This window comes from Papilio xuthus, unplaced genomic scaffold (genome assembly GCF_000836235.2).
Source record: "Papilio xuthus unplaced genomic scaffold, Pxut_1.1 DF826945.1, whole genome shotgun sequence".
Lineage (NCBI taxonomy): Eukaryota > Metazoa > Arthropoda > Insecta > Lepidoptera > Papilionidae > Papilio > Papilio xuthus.
The window spans coordinates 8,969,468-8,987,731 of NW_013531704.1; the positions used below are offsets into that span (position 1 = coordinate 8,969,468).

At 33.8% G+C, this 18,264-nt stretch overlaps 2 protein-coding genes across 3 annotated transcripts in view; one reads left to right on the plus strand and one right to left on the minus strand.

Moving 5' to 3' along the window:
* Positions 1-1,800: 1,800 nt before the first annotated feature.
* Positions 1,801-12,441, plus strand: Fmo-1 (Flavin-containing monooxygenase 1). The gene is made up of 8 exons (XM_013316519.1): positions 1,801-1,961; positions 6,064-6,262; positions 7,467-7,605; positions 7,861-8,044; positions 8,252-8,527; positions 8,792-8,955; positions 9,230-9,373; positions 12,108-12,441. The coding sequence occupies exons 2-8, from the start codon at positions 6,066-6,068 to the stop codon at positions 12,297-12,299; spliced, it is 1,296 nt and encodes a 431-aa protein (XP_013171973.1). The 5' UTR covers positions 1,801-1,961; positions 6,064-6,065; the 3' UTR covers positions 12,300-12,441.
* A 1,895-nt stretch (positions 12,442-14,336) lies between these two features.
* The window catches only part of wge (BAH domain and coiled-coil containing protein winged eye), a 77,139-nt gene continuing 73,211 nt past the window's right edge, over positions 14,337-18,264 (minus strand). The window contains exon 15 of one of the 2 annotated variants that reach the window (XR_001228043.1): positions 14,337-16,594. The gene's annotated coding sequence lies outside the window, so the exon portion shown is untranslated. Of the gene's footprint in view, positions 16,645-18,264 lie in introns of both variants that reach the window. The other variant, XM_013316707.1, reaches the window with a different exon arrangement.

Below are 18,264 nucleotides of genomic sequence, written 5' to 3' on the forward strand. Positions count from 1 at the left end.
TTCAGTTTTAACGTAAACATGTGTAAAATTCCATATATTTGTATGTATGTATATTTACTACGTCAGGTGTAATATACTTACGTCGCACATTAGCTTTGCTGTAAACTTCTAAATTAATTTCATCATACATATTGGCTGTTGACGAAATTACGTAGTCAAATAACATTATGTTTTCAGGGTTGTCGACGAATAGTTAACACGTTGGAACGATTTTACTCGCCTAACAAACATACGTATTTAACACTAATTGCCGCCCATGACTCCGCGCGGAACTAAAAAAACTTAATTCGTAACTTATGCGTTCCTCCAGGTTCTGGAGCTTCTAAAAAACCTTATGTCTTAAAGGGAATCACTAGTTGTATTTTTTATGAATAAAACCTAAATTAAGAAAGTCCTTTACCTTTCTAAACATAAACAAACACGCGCACGCGGCACGCTGAGGTCGCGCGGTGTAAGACTGTCGGCTGTTGCATCATACTCCTAGCATTGATCAGTGCTAACCATTTCTAATGTTTACATGGCGTGAATGTCTAATATATTGAGTTATAATCTTTATTATATATCTTAATAAAAAATCCAGATAACCTACCGAATTCTTGTCACCCCATTCTGCAGAATCGGGTAAGGTAGCACGAGGGTAAACGGAACGATATAGGTTCATCTTACAAATATTGTAAATGCGATAACATTAATAAATCGATGTTTGTTATTAGGTATATTCAGAGTGGCTAAAGAGATCGCGCTGAGGTATACGTAACACATTTTCTGGAACAAACCATAGGTAAAGTATTTAAGTTTTGTCTCTTACTTCCACGCGAACGGAATCACAGACGGCAGCTAGTATCTGTATGATTACATAGTAAGTATATGAACATACAAAATTCACGACAATCACCCTAAAAATAGTTTACAATTCTGCAATTTTTTGTCCTTGAATAAACATAAAAAATTCCGCGCAAATTTATAAATAAATCGATCAAAAAAGCCTTCATAATCATTTCAAAACCGGCGAGATATGAAATAAACAACACTTGTTTATATCTTCGTCTCTTTCATCGGAAGCATTCACGTAAATCGACCGGCGAGTTTCATCATAGCGCGTGTCCATCTTAACTTGATCTCCGTAGACGCCTTTCTGACATAGTGCCATTATGCAAGTTGAAGTTTTCAGGTGTTTATTTATATTAGTTACAAGACGGATCTAGGACAATATAAATAGTTGCGTAGTTCATAAAATTGCTTCATTTTTTGCCTCATATAAAATAATAGAATTTAAAAGTTGGAAACAAAAATACTTTAAAAATTATCTTGACCCCTTATTATTTACACCACATATCTAAGATCGGCACAAAAACTATTTGATTAACTATTAAACTCAAAAACTATTGGACTCATTTGAAAAAATATTTTGACATTAAAAAACTAAAATGTCACTGAGTTACATAGACTATATTTATTAATAGATTTTTATTTAATTCCGCGAATGCAGTCACAGGAAAAAGCTAGTCTGATATAAACATAACATATTGAATAACAAGAGACAAGGCCAATCGTTATTGTACTCGAGTAAAATTTCTTTGTTTCATACAATAATTAATCTTTCGTTGCAATTTTTTTTTAAGTTTTAGTATTGTTATTTTGTATTATTTGATAATTTGAAAAAAAACATCTAACCTTAATTAACCTTAGCTGCATAATTTACAAACAAAATATTAAAAATTAAAAAAAAAATCAAAGCTGTCATAAAACCGCTTGCGTGTTTCGCGCGCGACATAAAACCGGCGCGTAGGGAAGCTTCGCGCCATTTATGTTGCGTCCGTCAACACAACAAAAACAAATTGATCTCATATTATTTAATCGACATTTAGATATTATCCAAGTATTACCTTGCATTCTAGTGAGGCAGTGAAGTGCAGTTTATTTTTTTATTTTTTAAGAAAACCAGGAATTACCTTTTAACGGTATGTTTTGATTATAGTATTTGCTTTTCGTTATACATATTTATGTATGTGTTTAAATATTACTTATATGTTTTTAATTAAATTATTAAGTTGAAAAGAGAAAATTAAAAAAATATATATGCAAATTCGATCCTTAGTCCTTGGGTAACGAATCACTGAACCATTCAAAAATATATCTTTGGTGTCTTATTGTTTCCGTTTTATTATTAATTCTTTGATATTTGATAATATACAATATTTATTTTTATGTCACAATAAAAAATTATAAAATAACTAAAATTCAGTTATTATATTTATAAAACTTTTTTTAAAAACTAGACTAAAATATTTTTATACGTTGATCGGAACTCGAATGTTGCATGGGTGACTTTTAAACTCGTATAGAACGCGAGGTAAAAGAGCTCGCTAATTCGCCACATTGCTTCGCTATCCTTAACATGAAAGAACTAATAGGATTTATGACAGAATTTCGGCTACTTTTAAAGTTAATTAATTTAAGACAGAGGATGTTGGGTTTTTATACGTTTGAAGGACATTAGGCTTTAGCCAATTTAGTATTTACTAAAAATTTTAAAACAGATTATTCATTTATTCAAAATTGTTCCACAAATACTAACTAGTCGACTAATATGAATGAGTAATTAAGAAAGACAAACGTCTCGAGTGTTATGATAAAAAAACAAATTTTATCTAAGCGTTATGAATTCGCTTTTGCAACATGTCATCGACCCGGCAATGGACCACTATTTGTAGGTCTGTCAGTCTTCGGGCAATCTTACGACAGATCCCTTTATCTGTACCAGTTTTACAGCTTTCAACTCCCGATTAAAGGTCAGCTCATTCTAGTCACCGTATTGTAAAATTTAACCACAAATCTAGAAGCGTCTTTAATTGACTTATTAAAATGTGACCCGGGGACAGAGGTTAGAGGTTTTCGATTCCCGAAATAGTTATGTATGATGTACTTTTCTTGAGTAATACATGTGCCAAAATAATATTCATATACTTATGACTATAAGAAGAGCTAAGCACGACAATGTAAGGATGTATGGATTGCATGAAATGAATTCGTAAGAAAGTTGTGGATTTCAAATGTGACTGCTAATAGAAATGTCAACAGAGTACGCTGTATCGAGTGTCCGTTGAGACAAAGTTCAGGTTGATGATGATAACTTTATAGCGTAAAACAAGTTGTAAATTATCGAATATGAAAAGTTTTTTTTTTATTTTAACATTAATATTAAAATAATTCTTAAGCGGTGTAATAGTTGAGTGAAAAACGATAATTAGAATCGGAAAATGCAACAGTTTTGTGTCAAGGTTACTATTGATTTTATTTAACTTATGTGGGAATCAAACCTGAGATTTAAAAGCATAGTATTGTACCGCGGAGGTACTAACAATTGAACTTTATAGAGAACGGGAAGCGGTATAGACAGGTACAAAACAAGACCTTTAAATTACAGGTACAGTTTTATTATGTCACCTTGATATTAACAACACATTTAAGAAGTAAAAATAAATCCACCCTGTTTCTAGATGATAAATGTATACTATTGTAACTGTAAATTAAGATTTACTATTGGTTTCTGAGACAAAATATCTATATAAAATATATTGTCGTATAACGGGGATTTTGGTTTCAAAAACCCACGGTTATTTCATTCTCAGGTTCATATTAAATTGGCACCTATTACACTCAGTTACAGGCAATTTCTTCTTATATTAAAAGTTTTTTTTTAGATTGGGATGTCTATAAATTACGACAATGGAAACCCAAAACTATTTAATTATGTTCACTTATGTATCGTCTAATCGTATCCGGATTTATCTGGATATGTAGTAAATAATATAATTAATTGCATTTAACTTTAGTATCATAATACATGTTCTAAACATGATCACAGTCTTACTAATATTATAAATGTTTAGATGGATGGATCTCTCTGTAATTTGGTATAGATGTAGAACATAGACGGGAAGAACACATAGGCTACTTATTATATTTTAAATTTCGCGCGGACAAAGTCGACGGTATAGAAATAAGGTTATAAGGACTAAAGACGATTTTATTGCCTAATAAAATTTAATCGTGACTTTATCGAAATAACAATACGAATAAAATATTGGTCTATTTTATTATATTATTCTATAATGACTTCAGCATAATTTTTTTTTTTGAAAACTAACTAAAAATAATCACAGATTATTAAAAATCTAAACTAAACCCCGCGAATCTTAGTTCAGAGACAAGTGGGCACTGTTGTCAACGACTGATAACCACGCAATACTCAATAATTCAAGGTCAAAAAATATATTTTTCTTTTAAGATGTTTATGTACAAAGCAATCATTTTACAACAATGAGCACACTTAATATGATAAACTCAATGGATAAATGATTTATTTTAATACTAGCTGTCGCCCGGGAGTACGTCCGTGCGAAACACAAAAAATAATAATTAGTAGCCTATGTGTTCTTCCAAATCTAGGGCAAATTTCAGCGAGATCCATGCAGCCGTATCCATCCTTCCATACATCTATACATTCGCATTTATAATACTAGTAAGATTTACCCTGATAACCTCTAAAACTATGTGAGATGAAATTATTTAGAAACATTTCTTTTAGAAAGTAAGATCATAGAAACATATATAAACTTATTATAGGACGACTAAAATAAAAGTTCTACGTACCATGGTTTAGCTTGATTAGAAAAAAACCTAATTCGTTGATTGTTCACTAACTGTAAGTTTCCGATACCAAAATATCAGTTTAAAACATTATTGTGTTCTCTGTTTTATCAAAGATGTAAGACAAGGATGACGATTTAATACAGAGATTTTAGTCTTAGAAACCAACGATAAATGAGACCCTTGGTACAAAAAAAAAGCTGTAGTACGACTTCCCAGTACAAACAACATAATATAGATAAAGTCGGGGCAGACGAGTCACGGCTGCGAGATTTGCCCTTAACAATACAAACACGCAGTTGTTCTTGCTTTTATTTCCATTGTTTTAAACGTCATTGATTTCACTCTACGTCAATGTTAATAGCACGCTTTTAAAATTCTAATTTCTTCTAAAGTTTTAAAGGTTATTTTCTCTAAAGCGTTTTTATTTAGTAAAATCTATGAAATTAGGATCAATACGATTATATCTAGCTAAATTCTAGGAGAAAAATTGATTTTTAAAAGTTTAGTACCTAGTTTTGACGTCCAGTATATTCCAAACGACCTATGAGTATAATAAAATTTCTAATATGCGTTAATAATCTTCAAGAATTAATCAACTAGAGATAAAAAAAAATATTCCTTACCAAACAAGACTCATGGTTGTTTCCTGGGTAGGTAAAGAATTCCTAGAAATTATACCTTATATGTATTTTTATGTTTAAAAGGAATTAATCTAAATAATATCCAAGTTATTTACGTTTACAAGTATATAACAAGATTCCGCGCGTTAATAAAGTTGAATAAAATTAGCTTTAAAATCAATATTAAGTAAATAAGTTCATGATTTTAAACAGATTTTACACCAGTTTACTGCGAAATAATTCAATTTCTACATCAAATACGAACTAATAAACGACTTAAGTTTGTTAATTATTTTAATTACATATCTCTGTTATATAAGAAGCGATTGAAACCCAGTCCGGCGTTATCTATTGCTTTCACCTCGATGCCAATAAATGGGTTATAGCTTATCACGTGGACACATGCTCTCGCAAATCCATACAGTTAATTAGCAGGCTATTGTTTCATATTACTAATATTATAAATGCGAATAGTCTAGATGGATGAATGAATGGATGGATGTTTGTTTGAAGGTATCTCATAAGGTAGAACATAGTCTGGAAGAGGACATAGGTAACTTATTGCCTTTTTTAATTCCCCGCGGATGAAGTCGCGGGCAACAGGTAGTCGGATAAATAAAATAAACTTTTATTAAGTTAACAATAAAGTAAAAAAAATATTGTATATCATTCTCACTCAGTCTCCTTTTCTTTCTCACTCTCTTAGTTCTTTGTCTCTTTCTTTTGTAGTTTGTAATGTCCGTTCAAAGTAAAGTACTAGGATATCATAACCCTCCATGATTTTCAGTAATGGCTCGCGTATGCGTGATCGGTGCGGGTGCTGCGGGTTTGTGCGCGGCACGCCATCTGCTGGTGGAGCCGTGCGTATCCCAGGTGGACGTGCTGGAACAAGCCGCGCAGCTCGGCGGCACCTGGGTCTACACGGAGACAGTGGGATACGACGACTTCGGACTGCCGATACATACCAGCATGTACAAGAGTCTGAGGTAAGTTTCATTCACATTGATCGTCATTCATAGTTCAGACATCATTCATTAACAAAACCGTTCACAATCATGGTATTGATGCACCTTCTTTTGTTATAAATGTAGTCAAAGCTACTAATTACAGAGTACTTTTTTCTTTTAAATTCCGGTTTGTTTGTCAAGAGCCAACTACATTTAAACTTTATGTACATTAAGAAGTTTTTACTTTACAGACTCTTTTAATTCTAATAATATTGAAACTAATTTTAAAGCATTCAATTAAAAGCTTTATTCTGCATTAACTTCACAATTATAAATGTTTAAATTAGATACAGATTAAATTCCGGGAGAAACATAGTTCATAATTTAAAGGTCAACTGATTACGTAAGATCTTTGCATTTCGTTTTATTAATGCAATTATTACGGTATACAATCAGATACATACAAAGTTGTAACGATTGTAATGAAATAAGACAAGAATAGTGAATGCAGTACGATTATAACGTTCTCCTTACTATAAGATATGGATAATATAATACATGGAAAATAGAGCTTAATGAACTGATAGTATGGTAGTTAGTCTTACTTAAATTTTATCTTTAGTAATCGTTCCTAATTTTATGTACTGTTTTTTTTAACCTAACAAAATTTCGACTTGGGACTTGAGAGATTTCGACCATTCGGTCTTAGCAAAAATACTATTACGAAGTTGATATAAAAATGTATTTGTTTTTCGTCTTTTAACTTTTAAATATATTTACGTTACATATGACATATCTGCAGTCCATATTTCCTAGGTAAAGCAACAGTTGATAAGAACTGTCGTAATCAAGTTGCCAGCGCTGGCAAAGGTTATCGGGAAATAATTAGTGCAATCAATCAACACGTACAAAACAAATAAATATATTTCCTTATAAAATGGAACTTCTAGACTTATCGGAGAATCTCATTGAAGATACGACATATTCATCCATTATGGAGAAGTTTTTTTTCTTTACCTACACCAAGGAGGTGCTTAAGTAACAATTAAACGACCCTAGGTGATGTCAGTTAGAGAAACTTAAAGTATAACTTCGAGAATGATGTAAACATTTTTTAATATCTTAAACATTTCGAAACACTTGAAAATATATAAAGATTCAATGTCCACGAGTTATAAAAAAAACAACATTCTTATATAGTAATATACAGTTCCCGAATGTTTATGTGCTTAATTATTTCCAGAACCAACCTGCCGAAGGAGATTATGGGTTTCCCAGATTTTCCTGTGCCGGAGAGCGACAAGTCCTACCTGCCCGCCAAGGACATGCTCGCCTTCCTGCAGCTTTACGCTGACAAACATAACGTCACACCTTATATTAAAGTAAGACACATGGAATTACCATGCCTACTCGAGCAAAGATTCACTTTCATTCTCGTAGACCCTTATCAAATTTTACTGATTTCAAAACTGCTACGTTTCTTCTTAATCTTGTGAACCTTCAATTTTATTTCCAACTAAAGTACACAGCCGCCGGGACTTCCTCGGACTCCCGGGAGATCATGTTTAAACTGTCTAGATGCCAGGACGATCAAAGATACATTGTCTGATATAAACCAATTATTATTGTACTTCCAGTTCAAACACCATGTACAACTGGTGAAGCCCAAAGCGGGTCCTAATGGCGAGCTGTGGGACATCAGCTACAAGGACCTCAGCACCGGCGTTTCAGAGACGCGCGAGTACGACTACGTGTTCGTGTGCAACGGGCATTATAACACGCCGTTCATACCCAATATACCAGGACTTAAGGAGTTCAAAGGTCAGCACCCTGACTATTTATTCTCTAGATGAATAAACAGGCAAACACATATCTTTGAATATCTTCACAGATATGCGCAGGTTGTATCCCGTGCTACGTGCACATTGGTATATGGCAGGATTCGAACCCGGGACCTGCAGATTACAAGTCAAGTACTTAAGTTGCCGACGTTTTGGATGTAAATATTAATAATGTATGGTCAATCAGGTGACGTGATGCACAGCCACGATTACCGCGTGCCGGAGATCTTCACCGGGAAGCGCGTGCTGGTTGTGGGCGCTGGACCTAGCGGCATGGACATCGCACTGGAGGTGACAGGCGTGGCACAGCGGGTGCTCCTCAGTCACCACCTCACCGAGAAGCCGCGCTCCGTCTTCCCTGAAAATATGCTGCAGAAGCCAGATGTAGTGCAACTGGATGGGAATACTGCGGTCTTCAAAGATGGCACGGAAGAAGAGGTGGATGTCGTATTCCTTTGTACCGGTAAGTAGGTTTTTTCTTTGTGAACAAAAAAATAGCATTGAATATGGCCAACAGTTTTGGTCAATTGTTGGAAACAAATGACCGAAGTAGTTTTTAATATTCATTCATCTTCTATGAGATCCTAGTACTTCACTCAATTTGATCTCTATGAAATCCTAGTACTCCAAGGAGCACTCAGAGACTTTAATTAGTCCCTAAGGGGGACTAATTAAAAACTATGAGTATTTAAAGGTTATGAGTGCAGCAGTAAATATGTGTTTGTAGGGTATTTGTATAACTTCCCGTTCCTGCACGAGTCGTGCGGCATCGTGGTGGAGGAGAACTGCGTGGAGCCTCTGTACAAGCACCTGGTGAACGTGCGTCATCCCTCCATGTGTCTCGTCGGTGTGCCGTACTACGTCTGCGCATTCTCCATGTTCGATTTGCAGGTCTGTCGATACAATTTGCTCTCTGAATATAATGTTATTTATGTCTGGACTTTACTAAGAAAAATAATCTAATAATCTATTTGTTAAATAATTTTATTCTTTTGGGTGAATGCGAAAGAGATGAGTTTGATGCGTTGCTTTTCTACTCTTTATTTAAATGATTGATGGTGTGAGACGAATAAACAAGTTAGCCCAGGACCAGTTTTATTATTTTGGAGTGAAGATTCAGACGTTAGTTTCAGACTTAGGAATTAGTAAATAATGTTTGTGTCAGGTGCGGTACTACGTGCGGTCGATGAACGGCAGCTTCAGGTTACCCAGCAGTGAGGAGATGCTGCGTCACTGGGAGCAGGAGAAGCTGCAGCGCGCTGCACGCGGGTACACGCGCCGACAAGCGCACATGATGGGCCCCGACCAGGTAATGTATTGCTGAATTCTTTGACCCGTTGGCAATGAGAAGTCTGTTTAGGGTTTAGGTCTTTTAATTCTTGCATTTTTCTTACATATATTCTAATATTAAGATGAACGGGACAGTTATCGGTATTCATACTTCTGTGAAATTTCTTGGTCCTTCTAGCAGGATAAATTTATTATAATATTTTTTAAGTATTTACTTGAATTTTAAAACTTAAGGCTGGTAACATTGCGCTAAGACAGCTATGTTTGCTCTTATTATTCAAAAAGAATGCATAAATATGGTAAATAAATAACACTTATACAAGGTTTTTCGTTGAATTGAATAAAACTTTATTTTCATTATAAAGTATTTCCCTTAAAGGTATCACAATGTCGTCAATATCTCGTTCTGTAAGCAGATCTTCATAAATTAAACGTTTTATTGATTTCCTTATTCCTGCATTCACGGTATTAAAAAAATAACGTACACAAATTCAGATTCACCGTAAAATGTATAGTGGATTAGTCCTTAATTAAAAGAATATTCTGCAATGCGATGTTCTTTGAATAGCTTGCGCGTGTTTAGATCCTTTTTCCACTAATGTAATTAATCAGATGATTGTGACAATACGTCACACGATTAATCGCCTAGTGGGAAGTGGATCTTATAAGTATTCGGGTGTGATTAGGGCGGGTACTACAGCGATTTGTCCCATGAGTCGGGCGCGGCGCCGCTGCCCGCTGTGCTCACAGCCGTGCACAACGACAGCAGTGGCAAGTTCCTGCACAATTTGCCCTCCTACAGGCGGGACAGATATCGTCTTCTTGACGATAACAACTTCATTTGCTATTAGACCTCTACTGGCTAGACTAGATTTTATAACTAACCCTTGAAACCGAATTACCGTTTATCACTGGATAATTAATCATACCTTGAGTGTACCTTATATAAATATTCACTAAGCGCAGCCCTCAGTGACAGGAATTATATACATAATAGGATTTATGCAATTTTCTTGTAATGGAACAAATAAAATATATCAAATTTATTTTCGTATTCTTTTTATTACATAAACGTTGTAAATTTTTATTTCATATATGTAAATATTTATAAATATTTATAAATTTAAATCTTGTTCTTTTAAACCATTTTTAAATAAAAAAAATATAAAATAATAATGAATAAATTAAATATTTCGCTATAAATCGTTTTTAAGAATTCTAATCTATCGTTAATTTTTTTTATATTAGTAGATTTAAATTTACTTTTTAAAGTTATTTTTATCTGTTTACAGTTTATTTAAATAATATTTCCTTAAAGTATTTCTATTTTAGTATTACTTATATGAATGTTTTATTCAAAAGAAATGTTGTTTACCTCGATATTGCAAGTTCCGTGAAAGGCGAGTACAGTTGCGCATGTTCTCTTGCTGTATGTCGGATTGTTTTAATCTATCGAACTATCCTAGAAATTATTTTCTTATACTTCCTTAGTCTCTGTTTCAAAGAGAGTAGTGAAAATTAGGGTTAAATATAATGTCAAACTGGTTCGTTTAATGGTTAACTAAGTAGTCATTTAGCGTAAATATGTTGTACTAAATCTACGCTAATTGACATTCTTAGCGATAGACACTTAATAGGTAAAATAAAAAACAAGAAACGTAACATTTTTATTTGATAACAGAAATATTATACACAAAAAGATACGCATTCTTCTTGTAACCAACAGATTATTAATTTCGCTAGTTCGTAGTCGAAGTAGACATACTAACAAAAATTCACGACTAAAAGAATTGGCCCCACATTTTTTTGATTTTCGAAATATTGTCACATCACAAAAAAGCACTACCAAAGCAAATAGAAACATATTGTTATCTCAGTTTATTCAATGAGAATGAAAGAGATGACAGTATGTTTTACTGCAGGTTTTTCAAACTTGTAAACTCACGGATATTCGGGAAACTTCACGTGTCCTGCGTCCGCACTCTCTTAGCTCCGTACCGTTTATGCAATCCTAGTACATCGACGTGCGAGTTGCTAGTGACGTTATCGTCCGCCCGCTCGCCTTGATCCGGACGATGACATTACGATATCACTTGCATTGCCCCTTTGTTTGCTTAAATAATTCATAATAACGGCATTTTTAGACTATTTTTAGAAATTTTAGTGTTATTCATATTATGAACAAAAATATTGAATCATAATTATAAGTAAATTTACTAACCATTTTTTAAGTGAATGTACGTCTTGCACTGACAAGACATATTCAAATCTCCAATAACGTAATTGTACTGGGCTTTGGATAAACTAACGTAGATGCTACGGTCCGGTTGGGCGTAGGAGAACACCGCGGGGTTTAGTGGGTAGTCCGGTCTTGTTCCCAGGCCGAGAGTCCCACACGAAACCGTCCCTGCTGCACGCAGCACGGAAGGTGAAGTGTATAAACGCATTCCCCGCGTTAACAAAAAAAAAACGTAACTGTACTGTCATCCAAACCTGTGGTCGTAGATTCGAATCCTATGCAAGCATTAATTTTAGCTTGCATGCTTGCATTAATTTCAAACAATGTACTAATTTTTGCAACAGAAATGTCACCGTCTATTTTTCCAAAAAATCACAAGGACGAATGTAAAGTTTTTTCCCATCTCATCCCATGAATCCCATGATTACTAGCCTTTATATATCAAATTAAGATAGTTTCACACTGCTCTTATTAACTAATAATATTAATCTTACAAGTGTTAATATAATTCCAGGATCGTTACTACTCTTCGTTAGCATCAGAAGCGGACACCAAGAACCTACCGGCAGTGGTGACGAAGATCCGCGAGGAGAGCTCTGTGCGGTTCCTGCACAACTTGCAGCACTACCGGCGCGACATCTACCGCATCATCGATGACAACTCATATGAACTCATCAGTGATGGCAAGAGACAAGTTCTTTGTTGACCCTAACGTTACTTAACTCACCGTTTCCACTGACTAAACATGTACAATTGGTTCATCGTGAATATCTTAGTGACCACCACGACAGACCGCCAGGTTCCATTCACACCATCTCTCAGCTGGCAATCCACAACCGTGTGGTTTGCGCGAAACTTCCTGCCTCGCACAGCAGCGTTGTGGAATGGTCTGTCCTCGGCGGTATTTCCAAACCGCTACGACTTAGAGTCCTTCAAGAAGCGTATCACCATCTCAAAGGCCGGCAACATATCTGCGGTTCCTCTGGTATTGCTGATGTCCATGGACGTCGTTGAACACCTCGGTGTTCCCGCTGCTCGTTTGCCTCCTACTGTTATAAAAAAACCCGACATTTTGTATACGAACACTGTTAGTCAAATAAAAATATCTGGCCTGATGTAAGAGGTCTTGTTATTGCTTTTAGTTCTACAAAATATGTAAAATCAAAATGATCGTCATAAATAACATAAAAGAATGAAAATAACATACAATATGAAAAGGATCTTATGACAATTTTTTAATTGACAAGAGGGCGCTAGTGAGGTATCAAAATTTAGTTTGATTTATTTTTACCAGGTCAGATATTCTTGTCCGTTTATTCCATGGGTTTCTGAAACCAAAAACTCCGTTTAAAAATCTGTTTTTTTTTTCAAAGATAATAACAGAGGCTGTATGTTTTATAGAAAGTTTATGGTTTCAGAAATACCACTTTTTAATTCAAAGTAAAGGGGTTGGCAATATTGTAATACTGCAAAGGAGACTCACCCTTGTATTCTTTTTGGCAGAAATAACACTATGTTTCTGTACATGTATTTGGATAATGGAAACGGTAACCTGTTAGTTTAGGTTTTATTTAGGTTGCATATTTATATTTATAAAAAAAAAGAAAAAAAAGAAGCGACCTGTAATGTATATAGAGGTAATTTATATAATATGCAATATGTAAAGATTTTTTAATTCTAAAGTTTTACAGTGGAAAGGAAAGTAATCTTTTACACAATTGATTATTGAGGCTTTATTGAAGTATATTATTTAAGGGTATTTGTAAAATTATAACTAAACTTTAGTGAAATTACTATTTAGTTAAAAGATAATGGTGGATTTTGATTGCTGTAAAAATTTACATATACTGTCGTCTCTATTATTTTAAAGGGAATGTAAGAGATGACAATATATGTTATTAAAATTGTCGCTGCAGTCGTTATCCATATTAAGATATAGTTCAAGTTGAATAGATGTAACGTTGGTTTCTGAGATAAATATCTCGATATAAAACATATCGTCCTTGTCTTTTAACAATCAATTATATTTGGCAAAACAGAGATGTATTAAAATTAAAAAAATAATCGGTCTCAGAAACCCACGGAACATCTAACCTGATACGTCATAGGTACCGATATTTATTATATAATAAACTAGCGGACCCGACAGACGTTGTCCTGTCTACACGTCTTTAATTTGAAAATTTGACACTGCGATGGTAGCGCCGTCTGTCGGATCCAATGTTAAAAAATTAATTAAAAAAACATTGTCCAGCGGACAAAATTGTGAATCTAAACCATTCCCAGATCCCCTTGAACACACACAAATAATTTCATCAAAATCGCTCCAGTCGTTTGAGAGAAGTTCAGTGACATACACACTCACAGAAGAATTATATATATGTAAAGATATACTTATTGTTATAGATAAATATTAGGTTTCGTGTGAATTAGTGTTTTAAAATATTTCTATTAAATTCCGTATTCATTTATTAATCTTATTATTAATATATTACATTTCATATATAAAATAAAAAATTATACAAAATATATTATATTAAAAATAAAGCACCACCGGCTGCGGAATCCCATGACTCAAACAACCAGTGGTGAGGGCTACAGACAGGAACCTTCTCACGATGCGTGCGGTTTCTAGGATAACTGTCTTTTGTATGACCCTTACTCCTATTAAATTATATTGTTATGTGAATTTAAAAATTTGGAATTAGAAATAAAACACGAAATTCAGCCAAAAATATTTTTATTTAAGCGTATTTATAATCTTTATATTATCAATGCTTGATATATTATTAATCTTTAAATCTAATAATTATTTTTATGGCTTTCAATCATTTAACGTCGCTACTTATATTTTGACATCGACTGTAACATTTCAGCCATTTACGTACAAACCACAAACATTTGTACTTTCGCTTCGCATCAGATATTTGAAAATAAACGCTACTTTATAATAATACAAAAATACTCTTGAATATCTTTTCGAAATTTTTTGTAATTTTTTTTTCGTATCTTGTATCCAAATTTAATTTCAAGATTTAGAGTTTTCGATATATATTTTTTTTGTATATAAAAATTAAAAAGGTCTTAAAACTAGAACTTATTGTAACTTAATAGTAAAGCAATTCGATAACAAAAAAGTACAATGCGGGCAAACAATGTTAGAGTACGGGTACGTAAACTATTCACAACAGAAATGTACTTATAAAGTCACCTCACTATGCTTAATATAAAGGTACACTCAGCGACAAAATATTGTAAACACTTTTAAACATACAAAACATAATTTAAAAAAAACTCTAATGATATCGTGCTTTTTTGATGAACTAAGTCCTAACTAAGTGATTGTTCAACGTATTAAAAACCTACATTAACATTTTTTAAGACTTTTAAAACTACCAGTAAAGTAATTTTTTAAATCGAGCGATTAAAAAGTTTGGTATGCTTACATTTATCTGTCGGTGAGTGTACCTTATAACACGTACAGTCAGCAACATTCGAGTGGCGCGGGATCATTCCTTCAGTTTTCTATCAGACACTTTTGGCAACGCCTCGTACAAAACCTATCTATCCTTGCCCGACCTATCTATATCCCTGTCTTTTCAGTACCTTTATTTACATCCTGATATGAAAAACATTACCAGCAGGGTCCATAGTACCCTGTAAATTATACGCTAAGAAGATTAATCAAGTAGAAAAAAATGGCAACCTTAGTGCACCGGCCGTATTGTGTATGTACAATATTAACTACGCCGAAATAAAGCAATATCAAGCTTTCTAGCACCATTTCCATATAAATTGTATACCTCAAACATAAAATTATCAACCGAAAATATAAGAAGAATCATCGAATAAAACAATAATATAACAAAACATTTCGCCCCCTAAATAATTTGCATTTCCGTAAGCCAATCCCTCCCCAATGTAACACTGGTCATTTGCAATTAATAAACGGACTAGTCGAAACAGTATTGCAGTTTAGATATAACCGAAGTAAACTACGCAGTTACAATGCTACAATTAAATATACAAAAAAGTACTAAACCAACTACGTACTGACATTAAGAACTAGGTTATTAAAAAATAAATCACATATCACCAACTCCCTCGATCACAACTCCGCGTCTCGACAACATCGCCAATTGAAACTGGCAAACAACACAACACAACAACCACAATAACGCCCCAATCATAACGTAACAAGGGTAACTATAACTTAATGTACCTCTACGCCCCAACTGGGGCAGCGTACCTTTATGCCCCAGCTACTGCTATCAAAATTTATGCCCCAGCGGGTGCAACGTATCTTTTTACCCCAGCTGGTGCAATGTACTTTATGCCCCAGTTGGTGCAATATAACTTTATGCCCCAGTTAGGGCAGTGTCGTAGTATTGAGCCTCACGATCTACAATTGTACTTTATAAACCTGTATATAAGGGTCCTTGCTACACGGCTACGGGGAATGGCGGCTATCGCTACCCTAACACCGAGAGACAATACTATATGGATACAACACGACGTGAAGAGAGTGCGATAAACAGAACATCACTATGTTTTACAATGGATTTTAACTGCAGTATCTTTTGTCTCTATTTTTTCATAGAGACTGTAAGTGATGGCAAAATGTGTCGAAAGTGCTTCAGTCAAAACCCACTGTACTGTTTGTACATTTTTATAGATAAAAGTGAATCTTATATCATTTCTAAATTATCGCTTGTTAAAAACATTTCGTCAGTTCAATATAGAACAATATAAATATACCTAAGAGCTTAAATGTACTTCTTTTAAGTGTGTATAATAAATGTTAGAATTGTAATCTCTCTGGGATCGACAAAATCATCTTGTTATTTTGTCAAAACTACACATAAAAACGTTGTTCAAGTAGAAAATATGAATAAATATTTTCTCAATAAATCAGAGCAATGACCAAAATATCCCTACAATTTAAGTTGACTTTTTTTGCGGTTGCATTATAATAAAAAATACTATGCGAACTTTTTAGACCTGGTCAAAGAAAGTCCTTCTTGTAGTAAGATTGAAAGTCTCATGAGCATGTACAGTCAGCGTCATATAGATCGTCATAGACAAGATATGCAAATATATAGGTACACCAAAAGTATTCAATTATATCGGTACAACAAAAGTCCCCAAAATAATAGATACATTTACCCTGCTCAAATACATCGGTACATACACAGCGTCAAATATATGAGTACATGCAAGATGCTCATAAATATCGTAGCAGCCACAGCGTCATAAGTAACGAAGCAGTCAAGGTGCGCAAAAATATCGGTACATTTGACAAAATTAAACTCTATCTCTATGTACTTGTGATACAATTTGGAATAAACTACTTCTGTTACATTCATTTGACACTTTGTATTAACATTATAGGTTGTCCGGAAAGTTCGTTCTGATTTTCGATATAAAGCTTACAATAGACTGTAGCTGAAGTGGATTCATTTTCGGATTTCCACCATTATCAAACGTCACAAAAATTTCTATGTTGTAAATAATTTCATTTCGTGGGTTGAGATAAAAACTAATTTTTAAAATTTTAGCCAAAAATAAAAGACGTTTTAGGTATAGAGTCGTACCAATGTAATTAAAAAACATTTTCAAAAATTTAAGAGAACAGGGTTTCAATTTTCCTTATAAAGCGGCACGAACTTACTGGGCAACCCAATATTTTTCTTCTCCTGTCATAACGCTTAAATATAAAAGTTTGTCACGCCGAATATGACAGATACGTATTAACTAATATCAAATTTTGCCTTGTCACAATATATATAATACTAGATTGGCGCAGTATTCTAGTATGTTTGCCGTAATATGTAAGTTTACCGGTTCGAACCTCAGGCTACTTTTTTATCATTTTATCAATCACGGGGTTATTTTTTCATAACCAGTAAAAATTTGGTAATGTAAAATTTTGCTCGACAATTTTTTTTTATAATTTTCGCTGTCGTGTAGAAAGAAATTTAAATAAAGTTAACAACAATTAAGTCAGACCATCGTGGTTGAAGTGAGTGGGCGGAGCGTGGATTGTCTTTGCGGGTTTTAAGAATGGTACGCGCGGAAACTATACGTACAAGTGTTATCTACATATGTGTGCGCGCCCACGCACACTGGAATGTTTATTGCAATCGACCAAAAATTTGATGTAGTTTGGAACAAGAAACAAAGAAAAAAAACTGAATGTCAGTAACATTCAGTTTTTTTTCTTTGTTTCTTAAATATAATCAATATCAGTAAAAGGTAAAAGTAAAAGTGTTATTTTTACCGGTACAAGTTTAACAAACATGAGTAATAAACAAATTACATGCCAATAGCATCGCTTTATCTCCTTCATTTTTGTTTGAAATAGAAAAGTACTTTAACGGTCAAACTCATTAGTCCAAGGCAATATCAAAAAGTACCTAATAACTACGGCGATAGAATTTAATTACATGTGCTTCGATATTAAAATTAAAAAGTTTATATATCAAAAAAAAATAGTGGCTTGGGATTTGAACCACCGACCTTACGTACCAACGGCGGCGAACGGTAAGGCCACGAGACCAAACTAGCATATATGATGACAAACTTAAATTTGATGTTGGTTTTACCTACCTAATATCTGTCATCCGCGTCGAACACTTTTAGTAAATTTTGAAAAATGGTTTGATGCAAAG